At 52.0% G+C, this 13,927-nt stretch overlaps 1 protein-coding gene across 2 annotated transcripts in view; it reads left to right on the top strand.

Annotated features, from left to right (window-relative positions):
• Positions 1 to 13,927, top strand: part of PREX1 (phosphatidylinositol-3,4,5-trisphosphate dependent Rac exchange factor 1) — a 172,707-nt gene that overhangs the window by 94,015 nt on the left and 64,765 nt on the right. For both annotated transcript variants that reach the window (XM_016143709.2, XM_016143708.2), the window contains exons 6-7: positions 6,433 to 6,594; positions 13,094 to 13,227. In XM_016143709.2, coding sequence (XP_015999195.2) covers positions 6,433 to 6,594; positions 13,094 to 13,227 — 296 coding nt within the window. The remainder of the gene's footprint in view (positions 1 to 6,432; positions 6,595 to 13,093; positions 13,228 to 13,927) is intronic.

The following is a 13,927-nucleotide window of genomic DNA, read 5'->3' on the forward strand; positions in this document are numbered from 1 at the left end:
TGGTCCAAGTAGGAGCCGGCTGGACTTACGGCGGTGGCAGCGGTAGGGGGCACATTCTATGGGAATTGCCTCTACGCATCATTTGCCCACTTTCCATTGGATAGTTGTCTTTCTATCGATTTGCCAGTTTTCTGTATTTTCTTGGATACTTTGGGTCATCTCTCTCCGGAGTTCTTGTCAGACTCTGACATTATGAAATTAGCCGCCCACCTGCCAGGGATCTGGCATTGTCACTATCTTGCTGGGAAGGCACAGGAAGTCAGAGGTCTCTGCACTGTGGCCTTCTCGGCCCCAACCCTCATCCTCCCCCGACCACAGTCCCCCCCTCCTCTATCCTGTCTCTCGGGCTGAGCACTGACACCTTGCCCACAGCTGCTCCGGTACCTCACCCTGTGCCAGCCCCAGTTCAGGCTCTTTTCTGTGTGGTGAGCATCCATAGCTCAAGGAATGAAGCCGCCCTCCCGGGGTGGGGTATCTGTTGTCTTCCGTTCAAAGCCAGGCTCGCATACCTGATCTTCCAAGGAGCCTTCCCAGATTGCCCTTGCAGTCTCCTTTCTGCCACGCTCTCTGTGGTTCTAGCTCCACCTCTCCGCTGTTGGACCACGTGCAAGTCGTTTAACTTCTCTCTGCCTACATTGTCTCATCTGCAAAATGGGATAGTAGTTGCCTCCCAGGCTTGCTGCAAAGATTAGATGAGACAATGTATGAGAAAATTCATGAGAATACGGCATATTACTAGATAGATAGTCGTGCTTGGTAAATGTTAGCTACCGTAATATTGTAATGATTTTTATTTTTGTCGATTCCAGCTCCTGCGTTTATTGGTATCGCCTCCTCGACAAGTGACTTACGCTTTCTGTCTCTCAGTTCCCTCCTCTGTCAGGTAGTGCCTTAGTTGTGGGTTTGTGAGGAATAAATGAAATAATACCTGTAAGGTACTTGTAAGTGCTAAATAAGTATTAGCTGTTTGTTTTATCCAATATTAATAAAACTATAGTGGGCTTCTTTTAATTAACATTTTCATGATATATCTTGTTTTATCCTTTTACCATCATCTATTGTCTATCCTTAGGTTTTAGGTACTTCTTTTATAAGCAGCATGAAGTTAAAACTTTGAAATCCAATCTGCCAATCCCTATCTACTAACAGGAGAGTTTAGTCCACTTATGTTTATTGTGTTCGTTGATGTACTTGAACTTATTTTTAGCATCTTTCTTATTGATATTTATTTGTCCTCTTTTTTCATGCTTCTTTCCCCCCTTTTTTCCTTTATTTTGCATAGTTTTAGTTTTTTTTTATTTTCTCTTTCTCCCATTTTTTTGCTTCCACTAAATTAGAATTTATAGCTGCTGTTACCATCACTACAACCATCATCACCATCTCCATCACCATCATCATCACCACCATCACCAGCATCATCACCATCACCACCACCATCACCATCACCATCACCACCACCATCACCACCATCACCAGCACCATCTCCATCACCATCATCATCACCACCATCACCAGCATCATCACCATCACCACCACCATCACCATCACCACCACCACCACCATCACCATCATCTCTCACAATTTTACCCTTCCTTCTAGAGAAATGTCTATAGAGCCTGGAACTGAGAGTGTAAGGTATAGACTTTTATAGCCATGCTAGGGCCTCCTTTGGAAGTTGGATATAGAGCCACTGAATGTTGGCCCCCTACTGCTGAATGTCAGTGGAAACTTAACCAGTCTGGGGTCTCAAACCCAGGTGCTCGTAAGACATGTGGGAAAAGTGAGCAGATTGGGTGTAACTCATGGGGTGGGTACGGTGGCAGACCGTAGAGCACACGTCCCGTTTAAGTGGGTGGCCACCATTCAGGCCACTGTTATTGTCAGGTGAAAACACAGGCCCAGAGTGGCCCGAGCTGCTGCTTCGCTGAGAGAGGCTGGCAATGGCGTTTGACTTGCAGGGCCTGGTTTGCGACCTGGGCTCTGATCCAGTCCCTGCATTGCGCAGCCAGGAGACTTAGGCTCAGAGAGAGGACGCAGCTTGCCGGAGGTCACCCCGTATGTGCTGGTCAGAGCCAGAGCATGAGCTCCCAGGCCCGCGTCCTCGTCCCGCCGTTTCCCCTCACCCCTCCTGGCGCAAGGATGGTGTTCCTAAGCCTGGCGAACACGATTTCTTTTCCTCTGTTAATTCCTGGTCCACGGGGCTGCAGTTTCCCCAGACTTGAAGCCGGGGCTGACAACGTTAGAATCAGAAATAAACGTGCCTGACTTTTTACTCAGCTCGCATGCGCGGAGGTTTCCTTCGCTGTGCTGTGCAGCTTTTTCACTTCTCAGTTTTCTTGGATTTCCAGATGTTTTTCGCTTCTTGTTTTCTTTTTTTTTTTTTCTTTAAGCGGCGGGGGGTCGTGTCAGTGCCTCTTCGTTTGCATCCTGTTGTCACCCTAGACATGGCATGAGGGGACCCCAGAAGTGTGAGTACAGGAAAGTGCCTGCTAGAGATCCCGGCTTGGCCTCCTGGGCGTGGACGGTGGCGCCTTGAGCAGAGGTCTGTGGACAAAGCCAACAGCTGAGGGCAGGATCAGCCCTTCCTGGAGCTGGCTGAAGTGTCCTCAGAAAGTCCGTGTCCTCCATTGGTCCAGCCCCTATTGGTGCCACCCTCAACCTCAGGGTCTGCCTTTTTTCCTTTGTAGAGAGGATAGCATGGCTTTCCAACTGTCGTGTTTCTTTTGGGGCCTGAACCAACCCCAAGTCACAGCGAGGGATAACAGTTCACTTCTTCCAGTGACAAATCCAGCTTTGTTGTTATGCTGTGGTCGTATGGCTCTTTCTCCTTATAACTGGCCTGGAGTTTGAGGCCCTGTGTCCCAGGCTGTCCTCTTGTGGCCTTGCTGTGGGCAGGACCCACAACTCTGGGGCACGATGGGCCTGTACACAGCCAGCGCTACTCAGCTCCCTTTTGCTAAAACTGTGGTTGGAGGGGAGCGAGGGAGATGAGGGACCTCGCGGAAATGCTGGGTCCCCGTCCTCTGACATCCTCTCTTCTAGGAAGTCCTTACCTCAGGTTCGCTTGTGAAACCACACGAGGCCCACAGGGCGGATGCTGGGGGAAGGTCACTAACCTGGTTCTGGAGGGGCTTCTGCTGCTGATTTGCAGGGTGGCAGTGTGGCCCCGGGTACATACCCTCTCTTCTCTGCCCTCAGTCCTTCTAAGGATTTTCCACGGCCTGCCCCTGCTCAGACATTTTGTGTTCTAATTGCCTAATTTTGGGGAGTTTATTTTCTACTGTTATACTGCTTCTGGAGGGGCCTGTAGCTGTGCTTAAGCATCCACCAGGCCAGGCCTCGCTTTCTGCCTCTGTGACCTTGGGTGAGAGGCCTCGCCTCAGGACCAGGGATGTAGGCTGGAGAACCATAGAGCAGTTAGACTGCGTGGGTTTGAATTTTGGCTCAACAAGTTAGCAATCTTCGACCTTGGGCAAGTGACCTCACCTCTAGGTGAGCCTCAGCTTCCTCATCTGTCAAGTGGGGATAATTCATTCACTGCATTTCATGACAACCAAGCTAAGTAGAGCCAACAGAAGGAAGAAAACAGTGTCACAGGGGACAAAAAGATGGGGTCTCTTTTGTATTAGGTTATAGTCTAGGGGCCGTGACCAGGACCCAAATAATAGTGACTTAACATAGATGTTTATTTCTTTACTAGGCAGTCCAGGGGTAACGTGGTGGCTCCTTGACATCAAGGCCCAAGTTAAGCCACCCTGGGGTGTGGCCCTCACCCCAGAGTCTCAGGTGCTCACACCAGGTCCACATTCTAGCCTGGAGAAGAGGGAGAAGAAAATAGAAGCTGTTCATTTCCCAGTGATCAGAAACTAGTACCCAGGGCGGGCTGGGAATGATGTCTTTATTCTGGGTGGCCTTGTGCTTAGCTAAGACTCTCCTCTATTGCTTTTCTTTTTTTTTTTTTGCTTAAAATTCTTTAAAAATTAAACACATTTTTAATTTATTTATTTTGTGTTAGTTTCAGATATACAGCACAATGAATGGTTAGTTAGTTATATAATTCATGGTCTTCTGTTGCTTTTTGACCAGGGGACGGCAAACTTTTCTTTATAGGACCAGATAGTAAATATTTTAGGCTTAGTAGGTCACGTGGTCTCCGCTGCAGTGACAACACTCTGCCATAGTGCGAGAGCAACAAGGACAGCGTGGCAATGAGTGAGCATGCTGCGTTCCAGTAAAGCTTTATCTGCTGAAACAGGCAGGGATCAGACTTAGTCCTCAGGCCGACATTTGACCCCTGAAGAAGAGGATGATGGATAGAGGTTGGGCGTCCCAGTAACTGGCCGCCTCTGTCCCTGTTACGCGGGGGAAACAGGGTTCTGGCTAGCCACACTCACGTCTTGGGTCTAGGCTAGCCTGACAAAGGTCGAGATGCTCAAAACTACTCATTCACAGCACATCGGATGGGGGTGCTTTGGTGAGCTGAACTGAATTCCTGATCGTTGGTCGTGGTTCTTTGTGGTCAGTTGATCTGTGCACATGCTTATGAAAGCAGGCCGTTGGGTCCAGGAGGGCTTGCGTGGTAGCTGCTTCATCTGTTTCCTGACAGAGGGCCAAGCACGGGGTCAGGTACATGGAAAACCTCACTGGATGGATGGACGATCCAATGCATGAATGAGGCACAGAGCTTTTGGGTTCAAGACACCATCATCTCTTGCCTGGACACCTGCAGTAGCCACTAGCTGGGCTTCTTGCTTTCACACGCACCGTATAATGCATCTTCTACTCGGTAGCCAGAGGGGTCCCTTCAAGGACCAAGCTACAGCTCCTATTCCCCGGCCACCTCCCCCATGCTGTAGGGATGAGACCCAGAGACCCTGCCGGCCGCGGCCTTCCGTGGTCCGGCCTCGGCGCGCGCTTTCGCCATCATCACCCCCACATCCTTCTCTTTGTCGCTCCCGGTGTCGCGGCCTCCTTGCTGTTTTTTGCTGTCTCAGGGCCTTTGCTTATGTAAAGACTGTGTGCTTCCCAGGTACATTCTTCACCACGGGGGTAGTTTTCATATAGTATCTGCTTTACCCCTTACCCTGACCACAAGCAGAACCAGACAGCTGGGTTCAAACCCAGGTTCCTGCTCTTACTTCTTGGAGGCCTTGGGCTATATCCCGCTGGGCCTCGGTCTCCTCAGCTGTTAAACAGGATAGTAACAGAACCTGCCTCACAAGCACAGAGCGAAGGTTCCGTAGGTGTCGGCTGCCGCCGTCCTCCTCATCCTCCTCATCACTGGCTCTCAGGTGATGAACCCGAGGCGTGGCACAGAGGGCGACAGGCCCAAGGCCACCCAGCTACCGAGTGTGACTGCGCTTGGAACCACTACGCCAGCGTCACATCCGCGTGACCCTGGCCCCGCTGGGCGTTTCTGGGTCACGTGACTAAGGAACCATGTGTTTGTTGGCATGGTCCTGTCAGTTGAGTGATTCGGCCCGAAAATCTTCCCTGATGTCCTGAGGCCCAGCGCATTCCTTCCTTATCAGCTCCTCGCTCATCACGCTTACTGCGTGCTCGGAACCCTTTCAGACTGGTCCGACCCTAGACTGACCCCCGACCCGTGCTTGTGGTGAGAGGCGAGGCGAGAGTGAGAGAGGGTGGGGGGGGGGAGCGGCCCCCGGATTAGGGTCCGCCCCGGCTGGCCTCTTTTATACTCCCCGCCAGCCGTGTCCCTGGGAAGGCAGGGCAACCGAACACCCATTTCGCGGATGAGAAAACGGGCCAGGCAGGGACAGCGCCAGCGCCGCCTCTCGGGTCTGCCGATTTCTGTCTGTGTGTCCGTCTCTCTGTGTCTCTCTCTCTCTCTCTCTGTCATTTACTCCACTCCGGTCGCACCACCTCCTCGCTCGTCCCTGTCCCCGTCCCCTACCGCGGATGCGCCCGCCTCGGGCCCTTTGCACTCGCCGTCCCCTCTGCCAGGCAGTTTTCTCACAGAGTTTTGCAAGACTCTCTTCCTCCCTCTTCAAATGTCGCCTCCTCAGAGGGGCCCTCCCTGACCTCCTTCCCTGCTTGAAAGAACATGTCCTTTCCCGAGACCCTGTAGGCCCTCCCTCTGAATTGTCTTCACAGTAGTTTTCACTCCCTGACATTGTATTCTCTACTTGATTTGTCTTTATTTTGGCTGATCATTTTTGTAGAATGCCATATCCACCAGGTCAGGGATTTTTATTATGTTAACGGATTTATCCCCAGACCCTAGAGCACTGACCGCCATGGGAGAGGTGCTCAGGGGCACATTGTCGAATGAATGAACGATGCTCCCCAGCCCCAGGTCACACAGTTTGCACATAGCAGAGCTGGGATTTGGCTCTGGCCGGGTGACCTGGAGGCTGTGTTTGGCCCCCTCTGGGTTGACGTCTTTTATTTCCGCCCTCACTTCTACCCTAGGAGCTGGCCAAGAGGACCCCTGGCAAACACCCGGACCACCCCGCAGTCCAGAGCGCCCTGCAGGCCATGAAGACCGTCTGCTCCAACATCAATGAGACGAAGCGGCAGATGGAGAAGCTGGAGGCCCTGGAGCAGTTACAGTCCCACATCGAAGGCTGGGAGGTACGTCTGGGGCAGGAGGCGCCCTCTGGGCTGGCGAGGGGCCCGGGGAGCCTGCAGCTGCAGCCACAGACTGGAGCCTGGGCACCAGATTCAGCCTGCGACATATTTTGTTTGGCTTACATGGTGTTTATGAAAAAAAATCGTTTAAATTATTTTCTAATTAAGTCCACATAAAAATCTAGACTTCGAGTTTCTTTTGGAAAATCAGTAACACTGGGCTCCCATTTCCCATGGCGACAGCCACCAGCGCCTCTGTCTCTCCTCAGTCCGTCCCCGCCACTCGTCACTCCCCAGCACGACCCTCACGTGTTGCCCTACCCTCCTGGTAGGCCTTTGAGCTTTTAACGCCAAGGTCAAGGTGGAATGTAAGGGTCCCCTCCAAGACAGAATTCTGGCTCAGACCCTGCCTTGCTGGGTGACTTTAGGCAAATATCTTAACTTCTCTGAACTTCAGCTTCCTCATTGATACCTGGCACATAGTAGGTACTCGACACGTGATAGGTATTGATAGCACTTGAGTTTCCCCATTGATAGTAGGTACTCAGTACATGATAGGTGCTAATAGCACGTATCATCATGATTATTTCAGGGTGGGATTCTTGAGATCTTCTGACCGTGTGTAATTTATTTATTTAAACCCCTACATCTTTCTTAGATTATTAGAGATTTTTTACAAATCTGTAGAAGGAAATGGGAAAGTCCGAATAAATAAAAAAATCGATACCAGAGTAAATACAGCTGGAATAGGAGATTAAGACTGAAGATGAAAGGCTCTCGCACACAGATTGTCCTCTGAATCATCTGCCTTCTACTCTTTGGATTTTCTGGCACTTGCCTTGTTCGAGATTTCCGCTCTTTTCCCCTGTGTGTTGGGGGGTCCCAAGTGTGACTCTGTATTGCTAAGGGGTTGAGGGTTTGGCTGCACGTAGTAGAGAGACTCCTGTCCAGCGAAGAGGTGGGGGTTATGGGCTAGTGTTTGCCATGTCCTGCACGCACCCTCCTTCCACTGGGCCTTCCTGCTTGGCCGAGACTGGAGAACAGAGAGCCGCGTTTCTCAGACCCCCCCTTGTAGCTCCAGGGTGGGCTGTGATTGGCCGAGATCAGATCCAGCTGCTTGATATTTGGAAGGCGGGAGCGGGATGGAGGCCACCCTTGTGCTGGTTTGCCGTGAAGCACAGCTGTGGCCGGGTTTGGCCTTCTGTGGCAGCATTGACAGAGGGCCCGGCTGCAGCTTCCCGGCTGTCGGGAGCCGGGGCACGGGACATCCTCTTTGGTGTTGGTGGCGTGTATCTAGCAGGACAGGGCGGCTTCGCAGCTGATGGTTGAAGCAGTAGCTCCCGAGGGCCTGGATGCGGCCAGGGGATAGATACTCCAGCCTTTTCCTGGAGTATCAGCTCAAGCAGGTGCTGTTCTGACCGCTCCCTTTTCCTGATGGGGGCGGAGGGAGTGACCCCCTGGAGGGGCAGTTCTGTAGTGCTCCTGGTTTGCTGGGAGCCCTGGCCTGGATTCCCGCCTCTTCTAGCCCTGTAGTGATTGAGCGAGCCCCTCATTTCTTTCTGCGTAAAACGCCTAGCTTCGTTTCTGTTCCCTACAACTGAAAATTGCCCGATCTTCAGGTGTCTGTCAAGATGTGTTTTCTGAGGACTCTTGTTTTGGCCTCATAACGTCAGAGCTCTCATTTGGGTTCTTGTGATCCTCTTGGCCTTCCCCTCACGGTTCCAGGATGGTAACAGCCCCAGGCATTATGTGTCCAAAGCAGGAGGAGACAAGAACGTGGCCAGGGCAGTGAGAGGGAACTCTTCTCTCCAGCGGAGGAAAACCTTTCCCAGAAGCCCCAGAGAAACTTCCCCCTCATCTCATTTGCCGGAAGTGGGTCACATGGCCACTTTCAGCAAATGTGCTAACCTAAAAGCAAACGTTATTGCTGCATTTAAGCATCTGTCTATTTGGGCTTTGAGATTCCTGGCAGCCAAGGTGAAAAAAGAGCAGGACACATTAGTTACTTAACATTCACTGTTAAAAAAAGGAAGCAGCAGAGCAGTTCTGAGAGGCAGAGAGTTTCCTGGCAACCAGCTGGAAAAGAAACTTCTCACACGGGCCCCTGAGCCCCTTTGGAAAGGGGATTGAGCAAGCAGTTTGGCAGCCACAGCAGAAATAATTTTCAAATGCCTTCTTCTGGGAAGGGCCCACAGAAATAGGAACTAAGGGTCGTTGGGGCCCTTTATGACCCCCTGAAAGTCTACAGTCTGAGAATGGTGCTTACTGTTTTGGGAAGTCGGAAATGAAGTAATCTAGAATAGGAACTGCAGGCGGTCGTCGAGCACGTGTCACATGCCCTCAGCCCTGGAGGGGAGGTGTCGGTATTATCTCTGTTTTGCAGATGAAGTGAGGCGCCAGGACTTGGTTTTGAGGCTCAGGCTAGTCTGTCCTGCTCTCTTGGCTCTATTTCCCCCTAGTTGTCTGATTTTAGTAGTAATATCTCTGAAGTTATCTCCTGGTACCATTGCAAGGATAAGATGAAGTGTAGAATATGAATGTGCTTTGGAAAACGTAAAATGACTTTTCTAGAAAGTAGAAAGGTTTTTAAATACAGTTTGACCCTCAAGATGACTTGTGAAAATAACATGTTCTAGATAGAAAAAATAATGCGTAACAGTGAAGCCGTGCCATCTGTAGGTACAGTCTCAGGGGACAGTGTGCTTTAAGGTGTCGTTCACGGTGAATGGTCATTGCAAGTCCTTATTTCTGACACTCTTCTCGATAGTTTCTAAACTTTTTGTTTGACCTCTTGCCAATCCAATTGCACGGCTGTCATCTCTCTTTTGGAATATGGCTGGCAAGGGACTTCCTTTTGGAGGAGGAGGAGTCTTTTCTTGGCCGCTTTTTGCTGTGCGCTTGGGCTTCATCATTAGTCTGATTTCTAATCTGTGTTTCTTTTGGCCTGATCTTTTGTAAGCCACTCGTCCTTTTTAGTCGCGAGACTGGTTTAGTCAAAACCAGATAAGTTAATCCATAAATCCATTTTGCTAAGCACAAGGAAATGGCAGTGTGTCGCAACATGGTGCAAGTGAGGAATGAGCCAGCCGCTCTGCGCGGAGGGATTCCTTTGCCCCACTCTCCTCTTCCGAAAGGTCTGGATCATGGCGGCATCCCTCATCACCTGGGCATTCGAGGAGTGGATGCATGCAAAGCACTCGGAATGGTGCTTTCTTTACTGACTCAGAGTAAACGCTCAATGAATGTCAGGAGGAGCCATGGCAGCAAAGTAGGATTTCTTTCTGAATTTGTTTTAAATGAACAAGCACCGTACAACTTTGGTTAGAGCTTACACCTGGCGTGGGCTGACCCGCCTGCAGGGGGACACTCTGCGGGCAAGCCCCGTGGGCTTTTGTGTGACGCTCACAGTAATAAAAAGAAAATGCATACTCTCAATAGGAAAGAAGCAGGCACACATATCTTGCTGGCTCTGGGAGCCCTGGTTTAAGAGCCCATTAACTCACTCCTCCATGAGGGGACAGAAGGAAACGGGACCAGGAACGCATAAAACCTTTTTTATTTTTTTAATTTTTTAAAAAACAAAGACCATAAATAGAAATTCTCATATATTTTTTCCTTCCAGCCCGGGCTGCCCTGTGCTCCCACGGGTCAGTGGTCTCTCCTCTTCTAAGACCCCCGCTCTTAACCAATAAGCGCACACGAAAGTCTTTCAGGTTGACTTGTAAGAGGCTGCCCAGGGTGGCAGAGGGGAGTGGGTAAGGCAGTGGGGACACCTCTCTGAGTTCAGATCCCAGCTTGCTCCCTCACTAGCCACGTGACTTCGAACGACTCACTTTACCGCTCTGTGCTTCAGTTTCCTCGTCTGCAACGTGAGAGTCGTATGGCTTAACTGGGTTTGTGTAAGACACTTAGAACACGAGCCGGCGCATGGAAACCCTGTGCCCGCGTTAGCTTTTGTCGTCTTCGCTGGTACTACTTCAGTGTGGCCGAGTCTGCACTGTCTGCAGGAGGTCTGCAGCCTTGCCTGGTGGACACCTTGGTGCTTGGCCACTTCCCCGTGTATCTGACCTGCATTTAAGGATTTTGGGGAGACCAAGGGCCAGCTGGGCTTCTCAGCAGGGCTGGGGTGGAAGGGGTACCCCCTTTAGTGTCCTTGGCACCTCATCCTATGCAGTGTGCTGGGTGGTCGTTGGCCAAGACCAGAGAGGCAGCTTCCCAGGCTAGGTATGCTTCCTTTCTCCTTTCTGTGATCCCCTGGCGTTAGCAGAGGGGTCAGGTCTAGGCCTGTGTGGCCTCGAGGTTCTGGGCGCTGAAGCTGGACTAGGTACCAGATTCACACCCAAGCAGCTAAAATCACCCTGTGGAGCCTAAAGGGACCGGTGGGTGGGCACTAGTGAGGCAAGGGGAGGAGATGGGGGAGGCACGTGGTCTTAAGGAACTTCTACACTGTCTGCTCTGAGCTGGTCCATAGGCCACTGATGGAGCCTCGTGACCTAGGTAATCATATTCCTCCTGTTTGTAAGGATGCTGGGGCCTCAGGAAGCTCTTTATCATGGGAGCTTCATGTCCTCGTGCAGCGGGCTCATTACCTTGCTGGGTCACTGCGTGGGAATCAGGAATCTGCCTGTGGCTTGCAAGCTTCCAAGCTGTGATTTCTGTTGATGGGTGGTGCTCCTGTCCTGGGCTGCACAGCTCTTGACGACAAAGCAGCTGGTTGCCCAGGACCCCGAATGGCCTCCAGAGGGGTCTCTAGCATTGCCGGGTGACAGCTGCACCCAGCTGAGGCATGGGCACAGAGCAAACCAGCTCTAACAGCAGCAGAGGCAACTGCGGTGGGCAGTCAGCAGGCAGCCTGATTTCTGCGTTGCTGAAACCAGTTCCCCTTCCTGCGTCTCAGAAATAATTGATCTCAGTGGGGCGCACACCCCTTGTTGGCGTTGTGTGTTGAGCATTTGGGGAAGGAGATTCTGCGAACAGTTAGTTCTCCTTCTTTCAGCCCCAAGTTCACGTCCAGGCAGAGACGGCGTCATGTCTCTGTTTCTCCCTTCACGGTAATGCGCAGGTCTGCTGAACGAAGCTCTTCGAAAACGCTGCTTTTGCGTCATATCCCTCAGGCCTCAGTGTCAGAGGCGCCCCACTGCCCACCTGCTGATGGGGCCTACATCCTTAGTTCAGTGTAGTAAAGTGTGTGGTTGGCTGCTGTAAGGGAGACGGTGCCTTCAGTGAGATAAGAGTTGACGTCTTGGTAGCCGTGCAGACGGGGGGTCAGGCGGCCATGCTCTGTTTAGACCCAGGTTCCTTCCATCATCTGCTACTGTATATTTCTCCACCACTGTGGCTGTCTTCCAGCCTGTTGCAAGAGGGAAGGGAGGGAGGGGTGGGGTGGGGTAAGAACTCTCCCTCAAGGGAATGATGCGCAAGCGAGGCACGCTGGCCACAATTTAGTCACATGATCACACCTGGGACAAGGGATGCTGGGAAATGGAGTCTGTGGTTGGGCAGCCAAATGCCAGCTAAAACTCCATTCTTGTGACAGAAGAGGAGCAAGGATTTGGGGGACAGCCAGGGGGCTGCCTTAGCTGCCTGCCTAGATCTGCCCCTAGCTTCCTCCTTAGCATTTTGCAGTCTCTGCTGTGGTCCCCCCAGAGCCCCAGGCAGACCTGCATGGCCCCAGGCTCCGAGGACTCCTCCCAGCAGAGACCTTCCCCCAACCCCAGCCTCAGCTGCTCTGTTTTAGCCTTCATCCCAGGCCTATCTTACTCCTCCCGGCTGCCCTCCTTGACCACACTGCCTTGAACCTCATGGAGATTCAGTGAACTTCATGCACACTTAACGTTTCAATTAGCACGGATGACCAGGTGGAATCTGGGAACCGTTCCCTTCTGTACTCATTGTCTGTAGCTAGAGTGAGTGCTCTCAGAATCCACCTCCGGATGGTGTTCGCGATGCATTCGTCACCTGTTCCACAGCATCCACTGAGTGCCTACCATGTGCCGGAGAGTATTACAGGTGCTGGCAATACAGCGGCAGATACTTGACAAATAGTCGATAATGCTTCCTGTCCTTATGCAAGCGGCATTTCTGTGGGGAGATGGAATAACAAGACATAAATAAATAAGGAGGAAGGGCTAGGCTCCAAAAAAATCCCCCAAAACAAAAAATCCTGAATTTTAAACAAGAACCGAACCAAAACAAAACCAGACGCCGACAGGGCTGTGTGAGCTGGGGGAGTCCTTGCACCTCCCTGAGCCCCAGGTTCCTCTCTGTGAAATGGTCACCTCCATGTGCTCTCGCCGGCATTGGTCGTCCCCTCAGCAGGTGGAGGCCGTTGATCAGACGGTTTCAGTTTTCTGTCTGCCGACAGCTTTGCCCGCAGTGGGGCAGTTAGATTCTTGGGTGTGAGGGAGGCAGTGGTGGGTTCTGGCTCTGGGAGGGAAGGGGACACCCCATAGTGTTCCGGATTTGCCAGCTCATTCACTGTACCCCCCCATCACTCACCCAGGGCTCCAACCTCACGGACATCTGCACCCAGCTCCTCTTGCAAGGGACTTTGTTAAAAATCTCTGCAGGCAACATCCAGGAGAGGGCCTTCTTCCTCTTTGACAGCCTCCTTGTCTATTGCAAGCGGAAATCCAGGTGAGTTGCTGGGGGGCGGGCTGCCCAGGTGGGCCAGGAGGCCGAGATTGTGCTGAACCCTGACAGTGTTCCTCTCATTAGAGGCCTTGGTCTCCTCCTTTGGCCATCTGGCAGTGGCTGGGTCGGCACGTCTTTTTCTCATTTGCTATTTTCTTCCCGCCCACTCTGTTGGGTCTGTCTGTGTCTGTCTGTCTCCTGCACTCCTATCCCCACGTCAATACCCCATGCTCCTTCCTCCTTGCTTCCTGTGTGTGCTCGCTGGGGCCATCCCAAGAGCCTTTCTTTGGCAATGCTAAGGTCACTGCCAGCATTCACCCCCTCCCTTCCTCGCCACCCGCCCTGGGATGTCTGAAACAGGCACTTTTCCCAGAACTCTGGGGTTTAGAAAACAGAATGTCCCTGCAGGATTCTGACCTGCTCCCAGCTTTGGCCGAGTTTGCTCGAGTTAGCTGCAGCTACCCTAGGGCAGGCCCATCCTTCGGGGCGTGGTGGCACCTGTCGGAGCAATAGCAGCTGATTCTGATCTTGCTGGACTCCGTGTGGGCCTTTTGGGGCTGTCCTGTGGCCACCACGAGCCCTTTTAAGGCCATTCCCTCAGTTCTGCAAGTAGGCCAGGCAGGCAGAGGAACGGGCACATCTGTCTCCTGAGAGGACCTGGCAGGTGGCCAGCATTCCTGCCTCTGGCTTGGGAGCCAGAGGA

The sequence above is a fragment of the Rousettus aegyptiacus genome, unplaced genomic scaffold, assembly GCF_014176215.1.
Source record: "Rousettus aegyptiacus isolate mRouAeg1 unplaced genomic scaffold, mRouAeg1.p scaffold_m13_p_12, whole genome shotgun sequence".
Taxonomy (NCBI): Eukaryota; Metazoa; Chordata; class Mammalia; order Chiroptera; family Pteropodidae; genus Rousettus; species Rousettus aegyptiacus.